At 32.3% G+C, this 27,852-nt stretch overlaps 1 protein-coding gene across 1 annotated transcript in view; it reads left to right on the forward strand.

Moving 5' to 3' along the window:
• The window catches only part of LOC114334762 (pleckstrin homology domain-containing family G member 5), a 1,826,648-nt gene that overhangs the window by 346,892 nt on the left and 1,451,904 nt on the right, over positions 1–27,852 (forward strand). The window contains exon 5 of the mRNA XM_050649705.1: positions 13,709–13,901. Coding sequence (XP_050505662.1) covers positions 13,709–13,901 — 193 coding nt within the window. The remainder of the gene's footprint in view (positions 1–13,708; positions 13,902–27,852) is intronic.

Genomic DNA, 27,852 nt, shown 5'->3' on the forward strand with positions numbered 1-27,852 from the left:
CCTTTCAAAGTCACCTCTTTTGCGACTGAGGTTTTGAAAAGGATTTAATATTAATAGCCTTATAGATCTTGTAAAACACTACAAATACTGTTTTATCAAACTTCCTGAGATAAAAAATAAAAAAGTTAGTGTTAAAAAATCAATATACTTTTTTGAAAAAAAAATGGAGAAATCCGATTGGAAGCAAAACAATGTAAATTAGCGGTGTCTTTAGTCTTCTTTATTTATGTATTGTTAATAGATTCTAGAAGTTTGACTGGCTTAGAATGATTAGTTTTTAAAAAACTGGAGTTTAAAGCGAATAACGAATTTTTGTAGTTTGGTAAAAAATGACATTTTCTTCAGAATATAAAGATTATTATCAGAGATACGAAAAAATGTTTCAATATGAAATTGTAGGCTAGTTAATTCCCAAGAAATTGGTGTGAACAATTTTTTTCTACGGCAAAAATTGAGCGAATAGTAAATGAGTACCTATATTGAAAAACATTGATGTTTTCGATATAAAACTTACACTTCCAGTAGCGAATAAATCGAAAACTATTAATTTTATCAAAAAAATGTACAGAACATTTTTTGCTTAGAATGAACGTTTTTACTATCTTTTGCGTCCAAAATATAATAAAAAATTGCCACCCCCGAGATAGGGTGGCAACCACCCCCATGGTAAAAGCGCCTTTTGGCATCATATAGATTTTGATCCTTGGACTATCCACTACTTATCCTCAAATTTTCAAGCAAATCGATCCATTCTGTAAAATTTGCGAGGTGAAAAGCTTCGATTCCTGAACTACATATTATAAATATATCTCTACTTGAATATAATCATTATTTTAAACAGATAAAGTACAAATGTTGAATAGGTTGCAAACTAGAGTTCAATTTGAATAAAGTAAAAGACAGACGTACTCTCAATCATTTATTGTTAACTCCCGATGACCGGTTTTGCTCTCTATAATATGCAGAGGATTTTCACGTCAAAGGTTACAAGTAACGAAATGCTACAAATAAAAACCGGAGTAAGAACAATGTCTGATTATAAAAGATGATAAAAAGATCCATAATATCAAGCCAATATTGAACAATATACAGTGGTGAGCACGCTAATAACCGGCAAAACAGCGCAAAAGACGGAAAACGTATTAAGTTATGAGACAAAAAGAAATGAAACCAGTCGAGCTAGGAAATGTAGAGATATCAACTCACAAATTCACACTATATTGATCGTTTTTCACCTTTACACGTGTCAGAGGCAGGGCCGGATTTACACGTTGAACCCTACTAGGGATTAATATTTCTGGCACCCTACGCCTTGATCTCCGCCTCCCCCCAACCCCCATATAACCAATACAACTTTTGGCTTTACCAAGCTCTACCAAAAAGCAGCCAACGACTGGTAATATCCTTTTACTTTACTTAAAGTTGTAGTTTCATACTGAAGCTTAGTACCTACTGACTTTTTGTAATCATTCTAAAATGGTACTCCAAAATATGGACAAAAATACTATATCTAGTGATTCAAGGTTTAATCTTAGAGCAGATGCATCACTACGGCATGAAGGTTTTTCGTTCCTGTCATTCTCTATTAGTTTCAAAGATTATGCAATTACCGGCCCATTTTCTTTCAGAGCTCGACAAGCATCGTTTCTCACTAACTAAGGTGTTTTAGATTTTTGTTAAAATAAAGCTCCCGTCGATGTGTTGAACTTGTGAAAACATTGTACAGTTCTTGAAGTGGATAAAAAAAAAGAAACAGCAACCACACATGAACTAACGGCCACAGATCCTACCAGATTTCAGGAATGAGCGGCACGTGGGACATACTCACTCAGACTGAGTACATAGTTTTTTTTATTCTGGTTTGAATACCCGAGTCCCTGCCATATTACTGGCATTGCCATATGACTAACCACGGCATTCTGTGATATCCAAATCGAATTTATCATAAACCTCGATAATAGCATTTACAATATCTTCAGCTTTGTGTCCGACGTTAGGCAAAAACACAAAAAGCGTTCTGCGGGTATGCCATCTCTATTTATATTCCTTAGTACCAACGTTAATTGGTCAATATGAGATATGTCTGGGGTGGAGTCTACCATAATCCCAACATGTTTTGCTTCCTTAGCTTCATTTAATATTTGTCTTCGAACATTTTCAACCATAAGAAGGATAACTTCTCCATAATATGTTGACTAGGAAATGTATGAAGTTGTACCTGAACCTTCATCGCCATATACTTTCAGCTGCTCTGCAAGAAAGGAGTCAAATTCGAATAAAAATTGTATTAAACCTAAAAAGATGCCTTGATCAAACAGTCCTAAATATTCATGGCTACCACGAAAAGCTAATCATTTTGTGGATAGAAATTTTACCGCGGCAACAATACGCTTAAGGACATTCTTCCAGTTTTTAGTTTCCTTATTTAACTGATCAGCAAGACTTGAAGTAACATGTCCTTTTATTTAACCTCTCAATTTTAATGTTTTATGGTGTGACTTATGACAAAGGAGAATTTTCGTGGTCTACCACTCTTTGTGAAGCATTTTTCCAATCATTAAAACCGGTTGTAAATGTATTTGCGTTAGCAGAGCAACTGAACAATATGCATGGTACACAAAACACAGACCCTTTTCTGTGAGAAAATGACATCCAATTTATATTTATTATTTCTCTATTTTTAAGTTTACCAGAAAATAGCTTATCAGTTAAATAACTGTCTTTTTTATCTGATGGATAGTGCTGCTTTTGTGATGTGTTAGTAGGTTGCCGGTTTTGTGATGCACCGAACAAAATCTGCCTGTTCCGCGCCCTAACAAATTTGGCGCTCTAGGCCAGTGCCTAGTCAGCCTAGTGGTAAATCCGGCCCTGATCAGAGGAGTATGTCAACTAAGACAGTCGCTGTGACAGTGGTAGTTGCCAAACTCGGTCGATAGGTCTAAAGGTGGGAAACAATCAATATAATGCAAATTTACAGGTCAATATCGCTAAATTTCCCAGCTCGACAAGTTTCGCCTCTCTCCATCTCAGAACTTAGTACGTTTTCCATCCTCCGCCCTAACTTACCGGTTATTTTTTTTTTATATGTTTATTAGGTAATCTGTTATAACATTTAACAATAGGCACATTTTATCTGATAAATAATGACATGAAGAGATTGTGACCAGCGCCACACATCTCTATAGAGATAATATTAAATTACTCCATTGCATATATTAACTTAGCTACTGTAACAATATTAATGTCTGTGCGGTAAATCTAATGGTGTCTGTCTCTTTAACCGTTTTGTTTCCTGACTGTTGTCTAACAAATTAATTGCAAGCTCATTCGCGTGGCTTTCAAGACGTACGATGTATTTTGCACTTAACTCCACTATCACTTCACTGACGGTTTTCGTTTCCAGATCATTGTACATATCCCTGTTAGTAACAAACCACGGAGCATCGATTATTGAACGAACTCCTTGGACTGGAATCTCTAAATTATGGATACATTCGACTTGGATGCTGTTCCCCAGAGCTGCAGACCATATGCCCAGACTGATTTGAATATTGTGTTGTAGACTAGCAGTTTATTTCTTGTCGTGAGCTTAGACTTACGCCCTACAAGCCAATAATGCTTACTAAATTTTATGCCCAGTTGTTTCCGTTTGTTCCATATATGGGTTCTCCAGGTTAATCCCCTGTCCAAGTGCATGCCCAGATATTTTACAGAGGTAACTGAGGGAATTACCTTATTACTTATTGTTACTGTAGGTGATTCACCGAGATATTTTGTAAAAACAATATGGTTTGATTTTTGTTCATTCAACTTAATTCTCCAATTTTGTGCCCATGTATTTATTTGATTTAATACTCTCTGGAGTTTTGCAGCAGCTTCGACGGGATTTTTGTGTACTGATAGGATTGCAGTATCGTCTGCAAAGGTGGTGATCGTTGTACTACGATTTGTGTACATTTGTGCTTGATGAGCGCGCTCATCACTGTATATAAAAGGTAGGGAAGGATGGAAAATATGAAGGATATTAGGTTCTGAGATGGAGAGAGTATAGAGAGATGGGAAATTTAGCGATATTGACCTGTAAATTTGCATTATGTTGATTGTTTCCCACTTTTAGACGTATCGGACCAGTTTGGCAACTACCACTGTCACAGTGACAGTTTTAGTTGACATACTCCTCTGATACATGTAAAGGTAAAGGAACATGTAGCTGCTAATTTGCTTCATATTTTTTGTTCTGACACTTACACTAGCTATCTGGATGGCTTGACTCTCTATCCTTTCTGTTTCGAAGGAAATTAGATTATGTTTTACTATTACTGCTGCTCCTTGACTAGCTAAGTTTTTAGGGCGAAAAGCTAAATATATTTGATATAATAATAGTTTGAAGTATGTTTATTTTGTAAACTGTGTCTCTGATATTAAACGTTTTTTGATTGTTTAAAGTAAACAATATCTCCTGATAATGTTAATGATGTTAAATATTTGATGCTGATATTGTCTTATTGATGATTTTTTCTTCCAATTTGTATCAGTGGCACTATTTAAAATATAAGTACATCAAATGGAAGTAAATAAAAATTTCTTGAATATTCGTTTAGTATGTCCTTTTTAAGTATATTTGAGGGAGAGGCCATATATTTTACTGTCACAAAATCGTTCACGTTAATCCGTTGTTTAGTTGTGAATTGTTTATTGCAGTATTTTTCTCAGAAGATATTAAACAATATAAAGTAACGCTAGAACGCGTGCCTCTATTTACCACAACTGTGCTTTATCCTTTATAAAGGTTATTTACTCCAAACTACTAACAATTTTTTGCACACCTACATAAACAACAACGGTGTCGGCAAATTACAGCCATTCGTTCTGCTCATTTTAAATTACGACAAATTCTATGCGGATTCGGGAAATATTACCCAGACCGTACATTACTAAAAAGTGCTATTAGACGGCGGAGCTATACGGCCGGTCTAGCACTTTACTACGACACGGTTGTTGCATTCGATGAAATTAATCAACACAAAAGGCAAATTTATAAAAGTGATCGCTGCATTCCCGACTCCAAAAAGACGATTAAAAGGAGTGAATTTGATGAAATCTAAGTTTTTTTGTACATTTAAAAATATCTATTTAAGTAATTAACAAATTTCCAGTTCGACTGTATATGAACAAAACTTACCAAGGTAATAAAGCGCTCTACCCCTAAAGTAGTGACCAAAGTAATAAAAAACCATATCAATCTCAAAAAAAGCTCCCGAATTTGTCTTTGACGCTAGGAGAAATAACAGGAAAAGTACTACAATAATAACTAGGAAGGCCATCGGAATACTCACAAACTTTATAAATGCAGTATACAGGTTATAATAAGTACCAATAACTTGGGAAACAGTTGAATTAATCATGATTCTCCCAAACCAGGGAAACCAGTAAATAGCGCAGAATCGTACAGACCAATATTGTAGCTACCACTTATCTGCTTTCCCCATTCGTCGGCTTACTGCCAAAACCAACTAACTTCACTTTTTAAAGTTTTGAGGAATCGACGTTTTAAACTTTAATTTGAAATGAAAAATCGTTTGAATTTAAAAATGATTTAATGACTGAAAAACATTAAAGTAAATAACATTATAAACGAAACATTTTGTTAAAAAATTATTAAAATGAAGTGAAAGTTAAAAAAAAGTACAAAAAACATTTTTTTTCGGCACTTGTCGGGTTTTGGCTGTACAAAGTTAGTCAAATTCTAGGTAACTTTGAACATCACTGTCCTCCAAATCAAGCACTTGTCTTGTTTTGGCAGAACTAGAATATTGTAAATGATAAAATACTATTTTATTTAAACAGAGATGTGCAGACAACTGCACTTATCTGTTTTTGGCTAAATAAAAGTGTCATCATTGGAATTAGTTGTTTTGAGACCCTTCTGTTTCCCACATTTAAAATCTGCTTTGAAGTGTCTGGTTTCATCAGTACATTCTTTGATAATTATTAAGTACAAAGGCGTAAATCAGAAACGAAGAAATCAGGAGAAGAACAAAGGTGACTGACGTCATCGAGAGGATAGCCAGGTTGAAGTGGAGATGGGCAGGACACGTAGCCAGAATGACAGATGGGCGATGGACAAAGAGGTTATTGGAATGGAGGCCAAGAGAAGACAAGAGAAGCGTCGGTCGACCGCCTACAAGATGGACTGACGACTTAAGAAAGGTAAATAAAAACTTGATGAGGGCGGCGCAGGATAGATGGGGTTGGAAACGAGGGGAGGAGGCCTATGTTCAGCAGTGGACTTTTGAGGCTGGATGACGATGACAAAGGCGTACGTAAATCAGAATCGACAAAAAGTGGAGTTAGTTGGTTTTCGCAGTAAACCGACGCATTAGGCTGTTACCTATAACCGTAGGGTCTATAACCTGTTAACTGTAACCGTATATCCTATAAAATGCGTAAGGCAAAAAGCGGAAAATGTTTAACAAACTATTGTGAGAAGCCACAAACGGAAGAATCTTAATATGTAGAGTGTAATGGTATCCCCACAGCTAACTATTTATAGAGGTACCACCACTGCCATAGCTTTTCAAAAGTTACAAGAAACAAAGAGAATCCTACTATACCAAAAAACAAGGAGCAGACATGGAGAATCTTATATAAAACTAAAAAAGAGTGGTTAACCAAATCCAAATATATGCCCAAATAGTCTGTAACGAACCAAAACAATTAGTAGAAAGTTCGGTATCAAATATGCTACATTATCGTATGTCCCTAAAGCTTTCGGAAAATTTCAAATTTAAAAGTATTATTGGTAGGAAACATTTGATCAAGTTGCCATTGGAAACCAAAGTTATAGTTGGTTCGCTAAACTCAGACACAACTGGCTAGTGATTTTAGTAAGTAATTTTTATTTGTTTTTGGCCAATTTTGACAAAATTGGGAAAATTACTAGCTATTTAGTAATTATTAACTATTTAGTAATGCCAATTTTACGAAATTGGCAAAATTACTTACTAAAATAATTAGAAAGTCTAAAATCATTAGAAAAGTCTGTGTTTAGCGAACTGACTATAGTAAATAAATTAAACGATATAAACTATATCAGTTTTGACAACTACGGTTCGTTAAGCTGTCGTACAAATTTAATATTCGTCAAAGTATTTATCCTTTAGTTGGACATGTACCAAAACGTGATTTTGTAAGAATTTTTAGTGCTCAAAATATTTCTATGGCAACAATTTACCAGACAATTAAAGACTGCGGAAATGATATGACATGCCTTAATTTACCCAAAAATGGATAACCAAGAGTTTAAACTCCTGCTCGGGAACAGAGATTAATTCAGAGTGTGGAAAACCAATAATTAGGAAAGTCTTTGCGAAATGTTGGCCGAAGATATAATGTTTCACGAATATCTTTAGGTAGAACAATTTCTAGAAATAATTTAAAACGATATAAAAGAAAAAAAAATGTCACGAATTCATAAGGCTTACGAGTACAATACCGAACTAAAATCTAAATACCGGTATTTGATATTTGAAATTTGAAATATCGGGATACCGGTATTAAAACCGGTATTATTAATAAAAAATTGACTATTTATATTTTTACTTACCTCAGTTGTTATACTGACTTGTTAACAAATAATATATGAAATCCAATAAATATTGTTCTGATTCTGAATGATTCTATATGAAATCCAAGAAATATTGTTCTGATATTGCCTACACCGCCTCTTCTCAATGGTGCCATACTCGGCCCGGTATGTGTAATAAATATGCCTGATATACAGGCTGTAACAAAAATACAGGTCATAAATTTAATGACATATTCTGGGACCAAAAATAGTTCGATTGAATGTAACTTACCTTAGTACAAATGTGCACATAAAAAAAGTTACAGCCCTTTGAAATTACAAAATGAAAATCGATTTTTTCCAATATATCGATAACTATTAGAGATATTTTATTGAAAATGGACATGTGGCATTCTTATGGCAGGTACATCTTAAAAAAGAATTATAGTGAAATTAGTGCACCCTATAAAAATTGCATAGGGGTTTTGTTCCCTTAAACCCCCCCAAACTTTTGTGTACGTTCCCATTAAATTATTATTGTGGCACCATTAGTTAAACTCAATGTTTTTAAAACTTTTTTGCCTCTTGGTATTTTTTCCAATAAGGCAGTTTTTATCGAGTTGTGGCTTCTTTTTTAATATGTTAACATAAAATTTTTATGTTGGTTTTGTTCCTTTAAACCCCCCAAATGTTTGTGTACGTTCCAATTAAACTATTACTGCGGTACCATTAGTTAAACACATTGTTTTTAAAACTTTTTTGCCTCTGTATTTTTTCGATAAGGCACCCTTTATCGAGATGTGGTTTCTTTTTTAATGTGGTTCAAAATATGCCTAAAAATGTAAATCATAAATAAATTTTCATATTATTACCAAGTCTCCATAATCGTACTTAGCCATATACAAATATGTGGTGGATTTGAAAAATATTCAAAATATCTCGATAAAAGCTGATTTTTCGAAAAAGTACTAAGAGGCAAAAAAGTTTTAAAAACATTGTGTTTAACTAATGGTACTACAATAATAATTAAATTGGAACGTACACAAAAGTTTGGGGGGTCTAAAGGAACAAAATCCCCATAAAATTTTTATCAGGTGTCCAAAGGGTACCCCCCGTTAAGATAGGCAAAATGCCCTCACTTCCAGAATTCAATATATTTATTTTTTTTACGTTCTATGCAATTAAAGAATGAGATAACGCGGATTTTTAGGTCGCCACCCCCTTACCCCTCCCCCCACAGCCAAAAAGGTAGATTTTTAGATTTATTTTTTTTTAGTTGGGTTGCAATTGATTTAAAAATTTCAAAAAATTCACACATATATCTGAAACTTTTACAAAACATGTCCATTTTTTATGGACCCCTAGGCCGTGTGTACATAACCTCAAAATTTTTTTTAACTTTTTAAAGCTTATAACTTTTTCTTGGAGGGGGCTGCAGGTCCAATTTTTTTTGCATTTTGTGTATTTTATCAAAAGCTATCTCTCTGATTTTTTTCAGATTTTTCCGTTACCTGTGCCATCTTGAAAAATCCGGAAAACTGTTTTTTTAGGGGGTTTTTGGGGATTTTCTCCATTTTATAGACTGCAACATAGATCAACTCAAGGTTTTGTTAATAGATTATGTAGAATTTGAAATAACTGAGTATTTTAGGACTATCAAAAATTGGGCAAAACATCCCAAGCCCCCCAAAAACCATGTTTTTTTTAAGTTATATAAGGGTTTTTGTTGGCTTAATGATATTTTTTGAGGTCGATACAGCCTAAAAATTTTGAATTTTTTCATTTTTTTACTTTATATGTGATTAAAAAATAAGACTCATCGCATTTTTAGCCCACCACCCCCTCCCCGTGCCCCCACAAAAACGACAATTCTTCTATTTTTTTATTTAGTTAATTTGCAATTAATTTAAACATTTTATGAGGCTTCTAAAAAACATATCTATTTTATATACACATAACCTCAAAATTCCTTTTTTATTTTTTTAAAACATATTTTTGACTTCGATCGATACTTGTTTTATCGATATTTTTTAGAACGTCCAATGAATTGTACATCTCTCTCGCGGACGACCGCCTCAATACGTGCTTAGCGCCCATTTTTAATTATTAAAATTAATAGTTAGTAATAAAATAATGACAAAAATTTCTTCAGGCTCTTGTAGGGAGGGCTTTAAACTTTGATTTGGTCTACTACAAGCATAAAAAATGTGATCTATGTCGCAAAAAACATTACAGGTTTCACAAAGTAAGGTGTTGACTACATAGATTTTATAATATAAGTGCTGAGGTAAGCTTGCATATCCGAATTTCAGCCTACAAATAGCCACAGTATCATTTCTTGTACAATCATAATCTTGGTGCCACAATACTGTCGGAATATTTGGAAGTAACAGTGTTTACCGTGTAGGGCTATTAGAGCAATGTTTTTTCCAATTCAATTCCCATTTTCCCCTTAAAGTTCCTCTTAAGGCACGTATCCATTATGTTGGTGCTCCGTGCTCCATGTAACTGCTCCACATAGTGGATACGTTGGTGCTCCCGGAGAGGCGCTCACCCGCGGCGATCCAATCGGTGGCGGTTTATATGTAGAGGAGCGCATGCCGTATCCACATGGAGCACCAACGTAATGGATGCGTGCCTTTGGATATCATTAAATATTCTTGAGCTCCTAAATTGTTCTTGAAATTCTGTCCAGTTGTAACGCTTTCTTTTGCTATATTATGAGCTTTTACCCAAGTGAATTTTAATTCGTATCGACGTATCACATTAATTGGACGAGTGATGCATTTACAAACAGATAAGAAGTCACTCAAAAGGTATATTTTTTAACTTGTTTTTTTTTATATAATCGCAGGCTTTAATAATAGCAATCGCTTCTGCAAAAAAATGGAAGTATTGTTATTTAGTCTCAATTTTTCTTGGACGTTTCTTGATGATTTATAGAATGCGTATCTCTTAACAGTATTTTGTTTTGATGCATCGCGTCGCGTCAGTATATATTTCCTGAAAATCTGACAGATTTGATACGCAGGCACTTAATGTATTTTTACACCTGATTATTGTCACATAGTTTTTATAATTAGCTTAAAATCTGAAATAATTTTCATCACGTCACACTGTGGTTCCAAATGTCGAAAAGGTGGTCACGAACCTTTAAAAGCGTATAGGTCTGCATCCTGCGTACCAAAAAAAAGTTGATTAATAGCAAGCTGAAAATTTGTTAATAGCTTAACAGTGTCTAGTCGGACAAACTTTGATGTACGGGAATACTGGAACAGGGGAAGTTTTAATTGTGGAGGTTAAAAATTTGGAACGTGGCATTACGAAAACTCCCCATGTATTTTATCGGACAGGACTTCCAATTGATTTGTTACCCTTTCATTAAACTCTCATGCAAAAATCAGACTGCTATTTATCACCGATATAATTCCTGTCATTTGACATATTCTACGTGTCGGACTTATTAAAACGCCCAGTTGGTGATAAATACCAGTCTGATTTTGCACGAGAGTTTAATGAAAGGGTAACAAATCAATTGGATGTTCTGTCCGACAAAATACATGGAACTTTTTCGTAATCTGACATTCCAAATTTTTAAACTGTTCCACAATTAAAACTTCCCCTGTTCCAGTGTTTCCATACATCAAAGTTTGTCCGACTAGACACCGTTAAGCTATTAACAAATTTTTAGCTTGCTATTAGTCAACTTTTTTTTGATACGCGGGATCCAGGTCTATTGGTCATACACTTCGGAATTACTTTCGTACTTAAGGGTTTCTGGCACCGCTAATTGCAAATTTTTTTGTCAAATTCGGTAGTCTAATGTCGCTGATTTTAAATCTGACATTATTTTTTTGAAAAACAAAATGTCGGATCCAATTTGGCCGAAAGAAGTTCAAAAATTTTATTTTATATTTATATTGTAAAACATGTATTTTTTTTAATTATATATTATAAGGGACTTTTAAATTGCTGATTACCAACACATTTTCTTTTTGAAATACAATATTTAGAACCTACTATGTACTTAGGTACAACCGCCCGTACATATGCAACAATCGCCAGAATTATGTAAAATGCGTCATTTTCACACTTTTTCAAACAACTGCCAGAAATGCAAAGGCAGTTAAAGACAGCTAAATCAATGTTATTCTGTATCTTCTAACTGTACATTTTGAGACTAATAGAAAGTAATAGCAGAATTATGCAAAATTATGAACTTTTTGAATATATTTTTACGAAATTTTGATTATTTCATGTATATTTTTACTGTTTATTCATTAACAAATTTTATGCATTTATTGTTAACAAATCTTTAGTCAACTTTTATCTTACATTAATAAATACCTTAAAAAGAAGAATCTGCTTTACAGCAATAAAATTGATAAACTACAAAACGTTTTACAGCGCTTTCAATGTACGCGTTCTTTTTACTTTTTCTGTCGGCCAAAATAAGGTCGTACATGGCTCACTTGTCCCGGAGTTCTGAATAAGAATAGATCCGGTCTGATCCTTACACTTGCGTATTACAACTCTACGCTAGTATGAGAAAACAACTGTAAACATGGAAGTCTCTAAATAGTCCAGAGAAATAAGATTGTTCTCGTGACACATGCCCCTCCAGGCCGAAACCAAATTTTTTTAGTAGTACGGACATCTATATTAATAACTTTTATGTTTCCTGCAGCCGATTTTGATGATATACATAGTTATAAACAAATGAAGATCAAAAAATGGTAAATTTTCGCATTTTTCGTCTATAACCACAAAGTTAAGCATTTTAAACTAATTTGAGAGTAAGATACTCATAAATCTCATATCCTTATTGGTTGCTTAGAAAATTTCAAAATAAATAATAAATTTTGAGTTTTTATAAATATTCAAACTTATGTAAAAATTAACTTAGAACCTTCTTATAACATGAATTGTTGAGACCTCTGGTGCTTAAATTATATTTTAAATTTCAAAGCAATTAGTCAAATACTTTAAAAGTTATTTAATTTGCTTATCCCAAATTCATTTTTTTGCAACACTATAAGTCAGAAAATTATGAGGTTACAGTAAGACTTCTGACAGTTTATGGAAGAAGAACATATTTATAATATTGACTTAATTAAAAAAAATGACAAAAGTAATTTTAAACAGTATAAAATTATTCTGAAAAACACGTCGATATTTTGCTTACTTATAAACAATTAGAATAACTTTTTAACCGTTACCCGTAGAAAAATTATTTTTTTTACATTTGTAAAGACTGAATTTTTATACAAATTTAGAAATAAAACAATTGTCCTAGGACAATTAGGGACGAAGTTAGCCCCCTTTTTTTAATTCACATGTTTTTGCAAAATAATTTTGCAGTATTTAGAATTATTTTTTGTCATTATTTTTAATTAAATTAATATTATAAATCTTCTTCTTTCATAAACTATCCAAAGTATTACTGTAACTTCATCATTTTCTGACTTATAGCGTTGCAAAAAAAATTAATTTGGGGTAAACAAATTAAATACCTTTTAAACTATTTGACCAATTGCTTTGAAATTTAGGGAATAATTTAAGCACCAGAAGTCTCAGCATTCCGTGTAATAAGAACGTTCTAAGTTAATTTTTACATAAGCTATGAATGTTTATAAAAACTCAAAATTTATTATTTATTTTGCAATTTTCTGAGCAACCAATAAGGATAGACATATTCAGCTAACATCATATTGAAGTTTTTTATACGATTTATGAGTTTCTCACTCTTAAAATTGTTTAAAATACTTAACTTTTTGGATATAGACGAAAAGAGCGAAAATTTACCGTTTTTTGATCTTTATCTGTTTATAACTATGTATATCATCAAAATCGGCTGCAGGAAACATATAGGTGATTAATATAGATGTCCATACTAATCAAAAAATTCGGTTTCGGCCTAGAGGGGGTTGTGTCACCAACAGGATATTTTTTTTTCCTTATTTCTCTGAACTAAAATAGGGCTTTTTATTTTAGCTCATGACCACGTTTTCAGCATCTGGAACCACTGTCCGTCGCAAACACTTCAATTTTGATACAAATGTGAAGTGACGACGAAACGAGTGCTAATATCCTTTCATTAAGCAAACTATTAAAAATCTAACCTTGTGTCTTTTGTTCCAGTCGCCGCCGTCCTCAAAGTATCAACTCCGACGATGGTGGGAGTAGCGGTGGTCTGCACTTCACTGCCTCCGTCGGTGGCAGCCTCAGATCGGTCGCAGGCGATTGTGTTAATTTAAAAAGACATAACGCCTATCGGCACAAAGGGCGCTATACTAGTGCCTTGGACAACAACGGCAGCTGCAACAATCAAACGGTAAGTGACAATTTTATATTAATTCTTTTTATCCTGAAAATCCCTTAAGTTGTTTATTATTATTATAATCCAAGCAACATTAATTAATAAGCAAATTTTCTATTATCTAAATTACTACTACTTCAGGAAACGAAGCCCAAAAATTATTGGAAAGATTCGAAAAATTACTGGCCGCTATTTTTGAAATGGAATATATGGGGGAAGTCAATACAAAAGGCGTACCATCGTGGCTATCGAAATTTTTACTGCGTCATGGTTTTTTATTAACATTTAAACAAACAAGCGAATACTTGATCTTTAAAATAATACTTTCAAAATTAAATAACGATTATGAACAAAAAAGTTATTGAAAAATTAAACCAGAAAGTAAGCATTTTTTTCAATTGTTCATAATTATTAAAATAAACAATAAGAAAATTTAAAACGTATTTCACAATATAAGTTTATAAGTAGTTACTATTTGTGCAAAAGATGGACCCTAGCGATCGAGTTGTTTTTAAGCAATTTTATTTGTTATCCCATTTGAGAACAAAAAGGTCATTTTAGAATGGCTATACAGATGCTTTGTTAATATATATATATATAATGGCTTTTTTGATCGTATTCTCTTCGTAAGGCCTCAGACTTTCATGTTTTTTATAAAGTGTATTCATTTTTAATTGTAAACAACTTAAAATAATCTGCTCTGCTGACGATGCAATACTAATCTCTCAAAGTGAAGGTGATTTACAACGTATGATGCACCAATTCAGCATAATCGCCAGAAAATTTAACATGTTAGTTTCCTCACAAGAGACAAAATGCATGGTTATAACAGCAGATCCAATTAGATGTAAATTGGAACTGGAAGGTCAGATAATAGAACAAGTGATGGAGTTTAAATACCTAGGCATCACAGTATCTAGCTACCGAAGGCTCGAAACCGAAGTGGAAGATCAAGTGAATAGAGCAAACAGAGCCGCAGGTTGCCTGAATGACACAATATGGAGAAATAAAAATAGCGGAGAAGAAATGAAAGGCAGAATTTACAAAATTGTCATCAGACCAATAATGACCAGATATACGACGAAGATGCAAGGTGTATAACATTAATAACTGGGTAAGAAACAGAAGAATAGAATGGAATGACCACATAAGCCGAATGACAACAAATAGGATAGTCAGGACAGCGAGAGACGGTTCCCCAATAGGAAGACGATCAGTGGGAAGACCACGAAAATGATGAAATGACAACTTACTAGAGACACTTTGAAAAAAATAGACAGAGTCATGTCTATACAAAAAGAAGAATGTACAGATGTAAAGTAATTCTTCGTTGAAGCATGTTAAATACCTAGGTCGGGGGATTGTGCTGGCCAAGGTAACACATAAACACCTTCGTTGGTAAGCCAGTATATCATTGGACGTGTGACATGTGAACGAGCATTATGAGGTGGAAGTTTTGACTAACTGCATCAGCAAACGGATGAAAGATAGGTTGTAGAATTAGAATGGTGTCGAGATACTGCGGAGCTGTAAGGAAGCCGTTTGAAAAAACGGGGTCCGTTCTGTTACTGACTATTATTTCACTTAATACCATTACTGCACCACCTCTGTATCTGTAAAAGTCCTGAAAATGTTTTAAGCCTTCTACATTTCCAGATCGTTTCCACATTCATTCCTACTGAACGAGAATCTGGATGAAGTCCAAATCTAGATTTGCCGGAGAATAAAACTGTAGCCCATTCATTCGCATCCCTGTTTTGATATTTTTGACACCACTTTAATCTTGCAGCGAGATTGCCTCTAAAGATAGATATACATCTAAATGGCTTTCGATTGTGGAGATTGGACTTATGAAGACGATTTGCTAGAGTATCATAGCCTATGGTTACCTGGTGTACCCTCTATATTAGGGTGGTGAAAAAAAAGTCAAGCTGATAATTCCGTGTCGCTATAGTGCGGAAAAGTTGCGATTGTTAATTACAAGAAAAACAAAAAAAGAATGATTCAAGTCAGACTTTATCTCCCGATCCCGCAACAGGCCTAAAGATTATGAAAAAAAATGAAATTTAACTTTTTTTCAAAAAATTTTTATTCATCCTACGTGTACGTTTTATTTATCACTATAGTAAAATTTATTTACAGTTTGCATGGTAGAGTAATAAAAAAATAGATTTACGCATTTAACGAATATCTTCCGATCCCGCAAGGTCAATCAAAATCTATAGAAATTTGAAATTTTTGATGATTTTGATAAATTAGAAAATATTTAGTTATCTCATTTTTCTGTTACATTGTGAAGCTCTTCGCTTGTTTAGATATTGTATGACAATATTTAAACAACCCAGAACTCAAAACGAGGGGGTGGTTGCAGTTTCAGCTCCACACGCACTCCTCTCTCCAACCAACCAATGAGTGTGTGTTTTTTACATGATTTACATATGTACATTTCTTTTTCATCTGTTTGTGTCCAGCTCTTAAACTTCAACTTTGTATTGTAATTTCTTGGTAAAATCTGGCAGCATGGACCTTGATTTAAATGTTTTCCTGATGAATCCATCTGTCGATTGGGGCCCACATACATTGGCATTAGACGATGCTTCCGTGGGCAACTTTAGACACCGCTCGTCAGCTTGCATGTGGCAGGGATAGTTTTTGTACATTCCAGTCTGGCATGTCTCCCGATGTAATGCAAGAAGTTATATCTTCATTTGAAATTCTTCGGAGAACTGGTGGAGAAGATAGTTTTGTAACATTCCAGTGTATTATTTCAGTGTAGTCCTATGCTTGAAAATTTAAAGTAGGAGGGATGAAATTTCTAATACTTTTGTCCTAGGCTTTAGTCTGTCCAGCTTTTAACACTCTCCTTGGCCCTAGCTCTCTAATGTGTTTCCTTGCTCTATACTACTTGAAATTTTGAAGCACAGGACTAAACTAAAATAATTGACTTGAATGTTGCAAAACTATCTTCTCCACCACTTCGTCGAAGAGTTTCAAATGAAGATATAACTCCCTGTATTACATCGGACGACATGTAAGACTGGAATGTACAAAACTATCCATGCCACAAGCCAGCTGATGAGCGATGTCTAAAGTTGGCCACGGAAACATCGTCTAATGCTAATGTATGTGGTCCTTAACCTCAATCAAGAGATGGATGGATCAGGACGTCATTTAAATCAAGGTCCATGCTGCCAGATTTTACCAAGAAATCACAATGTAAAGTTGGTGTTTGAGAGTTGGACACAAACAGATGAAAAAAAATGTACATTATGTAAATAATATAAAAAACCCACACTCATGGTTTGGTTGGAGAGAAGGGTGCGTGTGGAGCTAAAAGTGCAACATTGTCGTACAATATCTAAACAAGCGAAGATCTTCACAGTGTAACAAAAAAAAATGAGATAACCAAATGTTTTTTAATTTTTCACAATCATCAAAAATTTTAAATTTCTATAGATTTTGATTGACCTTGCGGGATCGGAAGATATTCGTTAAATGCGTAAATTTATTTTTTTTATTACTCTACCATACAAACTGTAAATAAATTTTACTATAGCGATAAATAAAACGTACGCAAAGGATAAATAAAAAATTTTTGAAAAAAAGTAAAATTTCATTTTTTTTTCATAATCTTTAGGCCTGTTGCGGGATCGGAAGATAAAGTCCGATTTGAATAATTCTTATTCGTTTTTCTTGTAATTACCAATCGCAACTTTTCCGCACTATAGCGATATGGAATTATCCACTTGACTTTTTTCGCACCACCCTACTCTACATTAGGGTGGAGCGAAAAAATCGATTTTCAAATAATAATTTGCCTATATGCGGAAAAGTGGTCTAGGATTGAATCTTAACTTGTGTTAAAATCTTTGCTCAATCGGATGTTATTTAGTGGTGCCCCCACCCACATTTGTGAATAGATGCTTTCTCTTGCTTAGTAAAAAATTCTGCTTCAATTTATTTAATCTGGCTCATTTATATCGGCAATTCAGACATATATTTTATGTTTTAATGTAGAAGACTTTAAAATGATATTGCCAATATTTATGAGTTGCGTTCCTGGGACGACTTTACTGAAAGATAGTTCATTTGATTACATGAAATCAACCCCAACTCAAGAATATCCGTCGCAAAAAATCATACCATGTGATCTGTCTTTAAAAAGACAACCAATTGCACCAATTGCAACGGTGACAGTAAAAGTCTCATGAATTAAAATTAAAATCATTTTTTTAGTTAAATTGTGGTTTATTTCCCATTTAGAATAGTTGATTATCGAAGAACATATTGTGTTAGTTTCAGAACCAAACTGAGTATTTTGGACATCTTACTTTACAATCTGCTTCAGCAAAAAATATTGCAGACAATTGATTCAATTTTTTAAAATCTAAATGTGACTTTTCTACTTTGGTTGCAATTGGATGCGATGGAAAAGCGGTAAATACTGGCGTTCACAATGGTGCAATTCGCAAATTAGAACTTCAAATTAAGAAACCATTACAGTGGTTCTGTTTGTCTTTTACATGGAAACGAGCTACCATTACGATATTAGATGAAGTAAGTATTTAAATGGAGAAACCGCAGGACCTACCAGATTTTCGGGTGAAATATGAAAGCTTTTAGAAACTTGTGAAACCCTACCTGTCTTTAAATTTCGAAAAATTCAAAGTGAACTCCCTGAAGTAGATATTAATACATTAAGTACAGACCAAAAATATTTGTACGAAATAAGCAAATCTGTAAGTAATGGTACCGTATCAGAGAGCTTAAAAAATCGACCACCGGGAAAGATGGCCCACTCGAGATGAATTACAACAGCAAACAGACTTTATGTAGGAACTTTAAATCCGACCACCGATTTAAATATTTTGGCAACTTATCTGCAAAATGTGTATGTTCCCACTTGGTTTTCAATCAAAGTAAAGCCAGAAGTTAAATGTGGGTCAATTCATTTATTTAATATAGTTCAATGCTCCCAATATTTATCACTAAAACTAAAGAAAATAGTGAACAAAATCATTCGAGGTAATGGATATTTTGCACATCCGGATAATATTCTCGTAGCCATGTTGGGTGATAAACCACCCCACATCCGAGATCTAGGTTTGAGGCGCACATTAAGAATGGGCAAGAAACCAAGGGAATTTGCCAGTTTAAAATTCCAACTATAAATTTTGGAGCCAAAAAGTATTTTGACTTAATTAATTGGCAAACTAGTGTGATATCAGAACCACCAATAACAAAACAATTGTCAACAGATGAACTTAGAAAAATGAATGATGACACGACTTCAAATAAATTTGAAATTCCTAAATGTCCTTGTAATTCGCAAGCAGTGGAAAGATGTGTCAAACTAGAGACAGAAGCATCATTATTGGTTTGTGGAGCTGAAGCAAGAGATGGATTCATAAGAAATCGAGTTTTGTCAAGAAAAGTATTACCCAAGTTTGAAACAAAATCCGATTTTTTTCAAACTTTACAGTAAATAATTAAATAAACTATGTTGTAGTAAGTTCAGAGTTGTAAACAAGCAAAAGCAACATTAATATAAAATAAAAAAGTTATGTTTTTTTCAATAATTTTTTTTTAATTTGTAAATTTTTAGAGTTCTGGGGGCACCGGAAGATATCGTTCTATAAATTCCAAATTTTGGATAACGTTTTGCAATAATATCTAACCACTTTTCCGCATATAGGACATATCAATTTGTAAAAAAAAAAATTTTTTCTTTGTTTTCGCTCCACCCTACTCTACATGTCGATAACCAATTCAGATTCTGTAATTGTTGGTTATCTTCTAGAGGTTAACACTAAAAATCGGTCTTGAGCGGCAGTTGTAGCGAGCTCACGTCCTAGATGACTTTATGCTAAACTTTCAGTGTCACAAAAATGCCTCCACAATTGACTTGTAACACTTTGGGAGACTCTCATTTGCTCAACTACATTAGTTTGCCGCATGCCACATTGAAGAAGACCTCCAGTCCTATTTATCCTTTTCAAAATTAAATACGTCGTTCCATGATAAAAAACTATATTTTCAATGCACTTAAACAAAAACTTTGTAGCTTGAACAAAATCGAAACTAGCAGAATATTTACTGCAGTGTAAAACCTATAGTTTGCTCCTCTCCTGTAAAGAGCTTTGTCAAATATTCGTTATCACTTTTGAAATTATGTTTTAACTCACAAAAATGAACACGATGAGCCACTGTATAAATTCAATTGAAATTAAATCATCACGTTTATTGATTTTTATTAATTTTATTATGTTATAAAACATCCCTAGACTTTTGATATGTGTGTATATTTTAGGTAACATTTGTGTATCTCCCGCAATGAATGATTTTATAATGTATTTACTAGGTTCTAAAGTTCCACACAGAATAGCAAATATAAAACACAAAGTTAAAGGCAAATCTATTCAGTTACTGTTCATCGTAAAGCTACTTGTGACATGTTCATATCTTAACTGGATCAATAAAATCTCGTAGATGAAAGCTCAGAAATATTTTTACACAATGTCAGCAGAATTTATCTATGGTACAATCTAATAAAGGAAGTTGATACACATGCTGAATAATTTATATTCAAGACATGGATAATCGGATATACGACAAGAAATACTTGAAAAAGGTGACACATTTCCGGACCTATTAATGTTGTAACAGTGGTGTACTTTTACAACACAAAAAGAGATGTCACTAAAACTCGTACCTAACAAATGTTGTGCTGTCTAAACTGTCGTAAAATAGAAACAATATCTATTTTTTATTAAAAATCCACAAGGAAAAAGTTTTCCTGTAGTTGGCTATATACCATGTGATACAAAAAACAATAAATCTTGTATAAAAGGTATATTTAAAAAACCCTCAAAAGGGCCACATCAAATTCACATAACTAGTTTCGACTGGTTTACCAGTCATCATCAGTGCTTACCTAAAATGAATATAACCTGATAAAAAAGGCAAAGATGTTGAAATTTTGACCAGGGTTAAAGAAATATTAGGTTATACTCACGTGCAATGTACATGCTTAACCACCAAGATAGTATTACACAAAAATATGTGGGTTAAAGCCCAGTAAAAGTAGTCCGTCAGGGAAACTTTTATTTTTTAATTAGTTGAACAATGATAGGTAATGTTTTATTCTTTTACGTGTTTTAATTGACATTAATTCTAAATTAACAATAAAAAAACAATTAACAAAAGATAAAAAAATACATAACGTCAATTAATATCGCGTGTTTCCATCTCTACTTCCAATAATAGCTTCACATCGCCTAGGCATGCTGGATAATAAAAACGAGGTATTTGATTTTGGTGTATGGAGTTTCAGATAAGAATGACAATAGTTTCTATATTGCTGGGAAGCAGGAAGCGATAAAGATATAGGGATTATTACATATCTACCGAAAATATCCTATAAGTGTTCAATAGGATTCATCTCGGGACTATGGGAGGGCTAATTCAATTTATGAATATTGACCTCACACAAATATTTAGTAAAGATACTCGACACGTAAAGCCTTGCGTTTTTATGCATTAAGATGAAATTATTTCTTACATAAGGTACGAACGGATCAACGTGTTGAAAGAAACAAACTATGTGTAATCTAACTTTCGCTATTTAAAGAGTCTACACGTAAAGACACCAAATACGTTCTTGCTGTCAAGGAAATTCCACCCCAAAACATTACAGAGCCTCCATTAAACAATCTCGTCTTTCTTATGTTTCACTGTGCCTACCGCTTACCTGCACAACGAATAACGCTTACGCATCGATTGATGATTCTTTAAGCTAAACATTAATTAATTGCAACAAAAATTACGTGAAATTTTATTAGGTTGGTAATGAAAATATTCTAGCAAAAATAATTAAAAACAAGCTGAAAATGCGAACAGTATCATCAGAAAACTTTATTTATTTACGTATTTAAATTCATAATATCGCAAATTGCTATTATGAAAAGTTGTTTAAAATTAAAAACTATGTTTTAGTGTTCAATCATATCCTTCTAATTTAAATATTGTTAACTGTGTATAAAGGTATGTATTTTATTCACTCTGGAGCTAAATTAATATTTTTTGACATTGATAAAATTTGATATACGATGAGAAATTTGAGAAAAAATTTTAATTATTCTTTTTTCATTAGAAGGATATCATTGCATATTAGAACATAGTTTTTAAGGCCATCGGTACATAATTCGCAAATATTTTAGGGGTATCCCTACTTTTTCTGTCTTTACACGGCAAATTACGTGTAGTAAAATTCACACTGGTATGGATATGTAAACATTACTAGAGTATCATTCTACTTGGAAATGTCATCATTAATTTAAAGATATTGCTTTTGAATGTTCTTGGATAACTGTTATTTTTATAATTGCAAATTATTAATTCAGTTAATAAATGTGATTTCTTCATTCATAGGAAATTCTGACCAATAGAAAGCTACAGAAATGCAAATTAAGGTAATAATTTTTGATAATATCCCGTCGTCAAGTATATTACGTCCGATGCCCTTCGTTGCTACGAAAAAATACATTCAGTGACATTAATGGCAATTAATGTTTTAAAATTTATAAAAGTGTTGACTTCAACCGCAAAATATTTTATGTCAACTGTGTGTTTATCAGTACTAATTTGTACTTACATAAATAAATTACAATAAAATTTTGGTTTTAAACAGTTTTATTCATGAAATAATCGCAACAAATTGCACTCGATCTCTAAAATTAATATAAAATTTTAGAGCTCCTGTGCAATTACTACTGATTATTTCATTTATAGGAGATTCTGACCAATAGAAAGCTACAGAAATCTAAATTAAGTTGATAATTTTTGATAATTGCCCGTCGTCAAGTATATTACGTCAGATGCCCTTCGTTGCTACGAAAAAATACATTCAGTGACATTAATGACAATTAATATTTTAAAAATTATAAAAGTGATGACTTTTAACCGTAAAATATTTATAACAACTATGTGTTTAATTGTACTAATTTGTACTTACATGAATAAGTTACAATAAAATTTTGGTTTTGAACAGTTTTATTCATGAAATAGTCGCAATAAATTGCACTCGATCTCTAAAATTAATATATAATTTTTGCCCTCGTGACACTTTGACATCATTTCAAAACTGTCAAAGTGTCACTCGGGAAAATTCAATAGAGCTCTTGTGCAATTACTACTGATTATTTCATTCATAGAAGATTCTGACCAATAGAAAGCTACAGAGATCTAAATTAAATCGATAATTTTTGATAATTTCCCGTCGTCAAGTATATTACGTCAGGTGCCCTTCGTTGCTACGAAAAAATACATTCAGTGACATTAATGACAATTAATGTTTTAAAAATTATAAAAGTGATCACTTTCAACAGTCAAATTAATATTTATAACAACTGCTTGTTTAATTGTACTAATTTGTACTTACATAAATAAATTACAATAAAATTTTGGTTTTGAACAGTTTTATTCATGAAATAATCGCAACAAATTGCACTCGATCTCTAAAATTAATATAGAATTTTAGAGCTCTTGTGCAATTACTACTGATAATTTTTTCACTAACTATGTATTCAGTGATTGCAATAATAATTTATATGTACAACAAAAACTAATACTCAATCGAGAAAAGAGGAAAAGCGTTAAAGTGATTTTTTAATTATATATTGTTACTATGGAACGCTTACAATTTTGAACATCTTTAACCACAAAATACTTAGATCACAGGATATATTATCCTGATGTATTCTCTGCTTGGATCTTCCACAAATAATACACAATACATAACTTTTTATTAAGTTCACGTCTGTAAACCAATTATTTATCAAATTCACTATATATCAATATTATTTAATCAACAACTCAAAATATTCCCGATGCCATGTCAAATATTTAAAAATGTCACTGATTGTCACTGTCTGACTGACAGTATGCTGACAAATATTCTATTCGACAACGATTCGACTGAGAGCGTTGTATGAAAAAGATAGATTTGGAAATATTACCACGTACATTGTGTTCATTTTTTTCGAATCCTGAAAAAACCAATAAATATTTTTGAAAAATTTGAACGCAGAATGAAAGACTATAATATTGCCGAGGGCCGAAAGTCCCTTAGAATAAATAAAAAGTTTATTTTGAATGAGATATTTTAAATTAAATATCACACTAAATTTTCTCTTAGCTTTTCACCCCTCTAACTTATTAAAATAAACATTATAGAAGTTCTCAGGGAATTTCGGCCCTCGCCAATAACGTAATCTTTAATTATGCGTTTAAATTTTTCAAAAATACTTATTAGTTTTCTCATGATTCGAAAAAAATGAATCCCCATTTGAATAGCATTGCAGCCGAAAATACGTACCCATCCTGTTAATAGGGCTTTTCAACGCTTTTCATTTCTTTTGAGCCTCTGTCATATCAGTGCAGTCACTGAAGGTTTTCACCTCCGATTTCGTTGAACCTCCATCGATCTTTATAAAAATTGGTGAATAATTATAAGATACTTCAAGAAACAAAGGTGAAATGGTGCCAATTTGCGCTTTTACCCTGAGGGGAGACGCACCACATTTGGGGTGTGGCAAAAATTTTATTAAAAATACCCCCAGAAATCGATATAGGGTCCAATTTCAAGTAAAATTTGTTATATAAACTTATTCAAATAAATCAATAGTTTTTGAGTTAATAATAATCAAAGATTTTGATTTTTTGTGAAAAAAATTCTTGTTTTAGCACTGTTTTTCGTAAATAACTTAAAAACATTAAGTTTTTACGGAAGCGTTGTTCTTACCAAAATTGAAGTTAATAAAAAATCAAATAAAAAAGTTATTATAAAAACCTTTTAGTTAATAAACAAAGTAAGTTATAGGTAATTGAATGCATATTTTTCGGCTAGTACTCAAATCTAAGCTTAAACAACAGGAAAACGATGCATTTTATTAAATATAGCCACCATTAAATAACTTAGAAATACCTATCAAACAAGCTTCAGAAGAAGTCGATGTCAGTAAAATTAAGCAAGTTATGATGAAAACAAGAGGACCCTTTCGAATTTTTTAGGAAAAAAATGAAAAATAAAATATACGTCATTTCAACAAAAATTAATATTTATAGTAATCCCTATAAAACTTTCTTTATTTTAATATGTGTAATGACCCCAAAAATTTTGACTGGTTTAGAATGCATATTTTTGAAGAAAGTATGTTTTAAAAAAATCAGAACTTTTCAAGTTTTCTTAAATTTCATTTTTTTTAATAATAACTCCAAAATACTTCATATACGTCAAAAAATAATACAAAACTAAATAGTACTTTTCCGTTTGTTAAAGCGTTTACTTATCTTTTAATTTTTGCACGACAATAAATAACCGAGATAGAGACGTTTAAAGCCTAAATTTTACTGTTAGTACTATGTAACCGGGGCCCTTTAACTTTTTGCTTTTTAAGAAACAATAGATCTAGAAGATTAAGTTTAATACGATGTTATAGCCCTTGCAATTATCTTTAAAAAGGTTGTCGGATAAACCTGACATAAAAATTAACGGACTTATTCTAAAAAACCAATAACATTTTTTTGGAAACATTTTTATAACAGAGATTTTGTATGTTATAAAGGGTGCAGAGAAGTCCAATTACTCGTTTGTAGTAAGAGATACGAAAAAAAAATTATTTTGATGAGATTGGGGCATAGGTAGGATCAGAATTTAAAAATATTTCCAAATACACAGGGCCACCCGTATTGAAAAGTTAAAACAAACTTACCTTTTTTTAATGGAACAACCTGTATATTTTTACATTTCTGGATTCTTCTTGATATTTTCTTTCTTAAAATATATGGTTTTGCAATGTTATACGAAATATTTTGAAAGATATTGTTTTTATTTTTTAGTTAATTTCATACCAATTTTCACGCACTGTATTCCAAGTATTCCACATTATTGTACTGCTATTACTGATTTGTGAGTTATTGTGGATTCTTGCCAAACATTATGCCAAACATTAATTGCAACAACAATATATGACGTGAAAATAGTTTGTCCACGAAAATATTCAATCAAAAATATTTCTTTCATGATTTTCGATTACAGGGGTGGTTGCTAAAGGGACTAAAAAATTAATTAAAATTATAAAAATACCAAGTTTTTTGTAAAAGGTATATATTAAGATACCCTAAATAAGGGTCATAATACAAAACGTTTTCGGATTAAGGAATCCATCATCAGTGTTTAAAAGCCCTAAAATTAAGTATAACCTAATTAATTTAGAGAAAAGTTAAAAAATTGACAGAGGTTTTAAAAACAATAGGCAATACTTACAAAAATTGCATGCCTGAGCCACCAAAATGTATTGGGTAAAAACCCTTTAAATGTAAATACATATTGGTGGCTTTTACCCAATACATTTTGGTGGCTCAGGCATGCAATTTTTGTAAGTATGGCCTATTGTTTTTAAAACCTCTGTCAATTTTTTAACTTTTCTCTAAACTAATTAGGTTATACTTAATTTTAGGGCTTTCAAACACTGATGATGGATGCCTTAATCCGAAAACGTTTTGTATTGTGACCCTTATTTAGGGTATTTTAATATATACATTTTACAAAAACTTGGTATTTTTGTGATTTATGGTATACAACCAGCTACAGGAAGATTATTTTCCTCGTGGATTTTTTAAAATTATAAATCAGGCATATAAATGTCAAAACTTTATAAATATTTATTTTATTTAATTAAACGAGATTAATTGCATTTTTACCATTAAAAATAATATGTCATCCCTAAAATGCAATAAGCGCAAGTTGGCACCACATAACTTTTATTCCTAAAGGTATCCTCTAAACAGTCACCAACTTTCAAAAAAATTGATGGAGGTTCAACGAAATCGCAGTTGAAAATCTTCAGTGACCGCACTTTCAGGAATATAAAAAATAATAGAAAAGGGTGGATTCATTCCTAAAATGCAAAAAGCGCAAATTGAGACCACATACCTTTTATTTCTTAAGGCATTATCTAACTACTCACCAATTTTCATAAAATGCGATGGAGGTTCGATTAAATCGGAGGTAAAAATCTTCAGTCACTGCATTTTCAGAAATATGAAAAAAATTAAAAAAAAAAAAGGGTTGGCTTTCACCCCTAAAATGACAAAAGCGCTAGTTGGCACTATATGACCTTTGTTCCTTGATGTATCCTCTTACCACTTTCCAATTCTCATAAAAATTGGTGGAGGTTCAAGGAAATCGGAGGTAATAGTTTGTTCATAACCACCTTTAGTGACTGCACTATATATGTTGTATAATCCGTGTATAATATTAATATACGACATATGACAGAGGATCGAAACAAATGAGAAGCATTGAAAAGCCCTATTCCAAACAACTTATAATAACAATTTTCAATATATAGTGAAAAATAAATGTACTTTACTCTTGAGTGAAATTCATATTTTTTGACATATTTGATATCTGATAGTTGAATCTTAGGTTTTAGAACATGCAGAACTTTTTATGAAGAATAACTTTTTTTCGTAAAGATAAAAAAGTTTCCCAAAATATGTGTCCAACTTAAGTAGGCACGCTGTATAATAATATAACCCTACATAAATATAATATACATAATATACATAATACGTGTCATTCAGTAGACTGCTAAAATAAAAAAAATAGTGAGCTGCCATTTAACATTAACTACATTAACATTAAGAAAATAAAAATTTTTTATTTGACATTTTAATTCATTTGACGTTTGTTTATGTGTCAAATTAAACAAAGAATTGCATCTCGGGACAGAAATTTAAGGTCCTGGTTACAAGTCGTTTATAGCCGATGTCAGTCGAAGTCACGCGCTGGTTTGAAATAATATGAAATTTTCATTTGCATTTTTACGTACATTAGGGGTAATTTGTTTGTAGCAGTGTTTCCATTGTACAATTATCTTACTATATAAAATGGCTAAACGAT

The sequence above is a fragment of the Diabrotica virgifera genome, chromosome 4, assembly GCF_917563875.1.
Source record: "Diabrotica virgifera virgifera chromosome 4, PGI_DIABVI_V3a".
NCBI lineage: Eukaryota > Metazoa > Arthropoda > Insecta > Coleoptera > Chrysomelidae > Diabrotica > Diabrotica virgifera.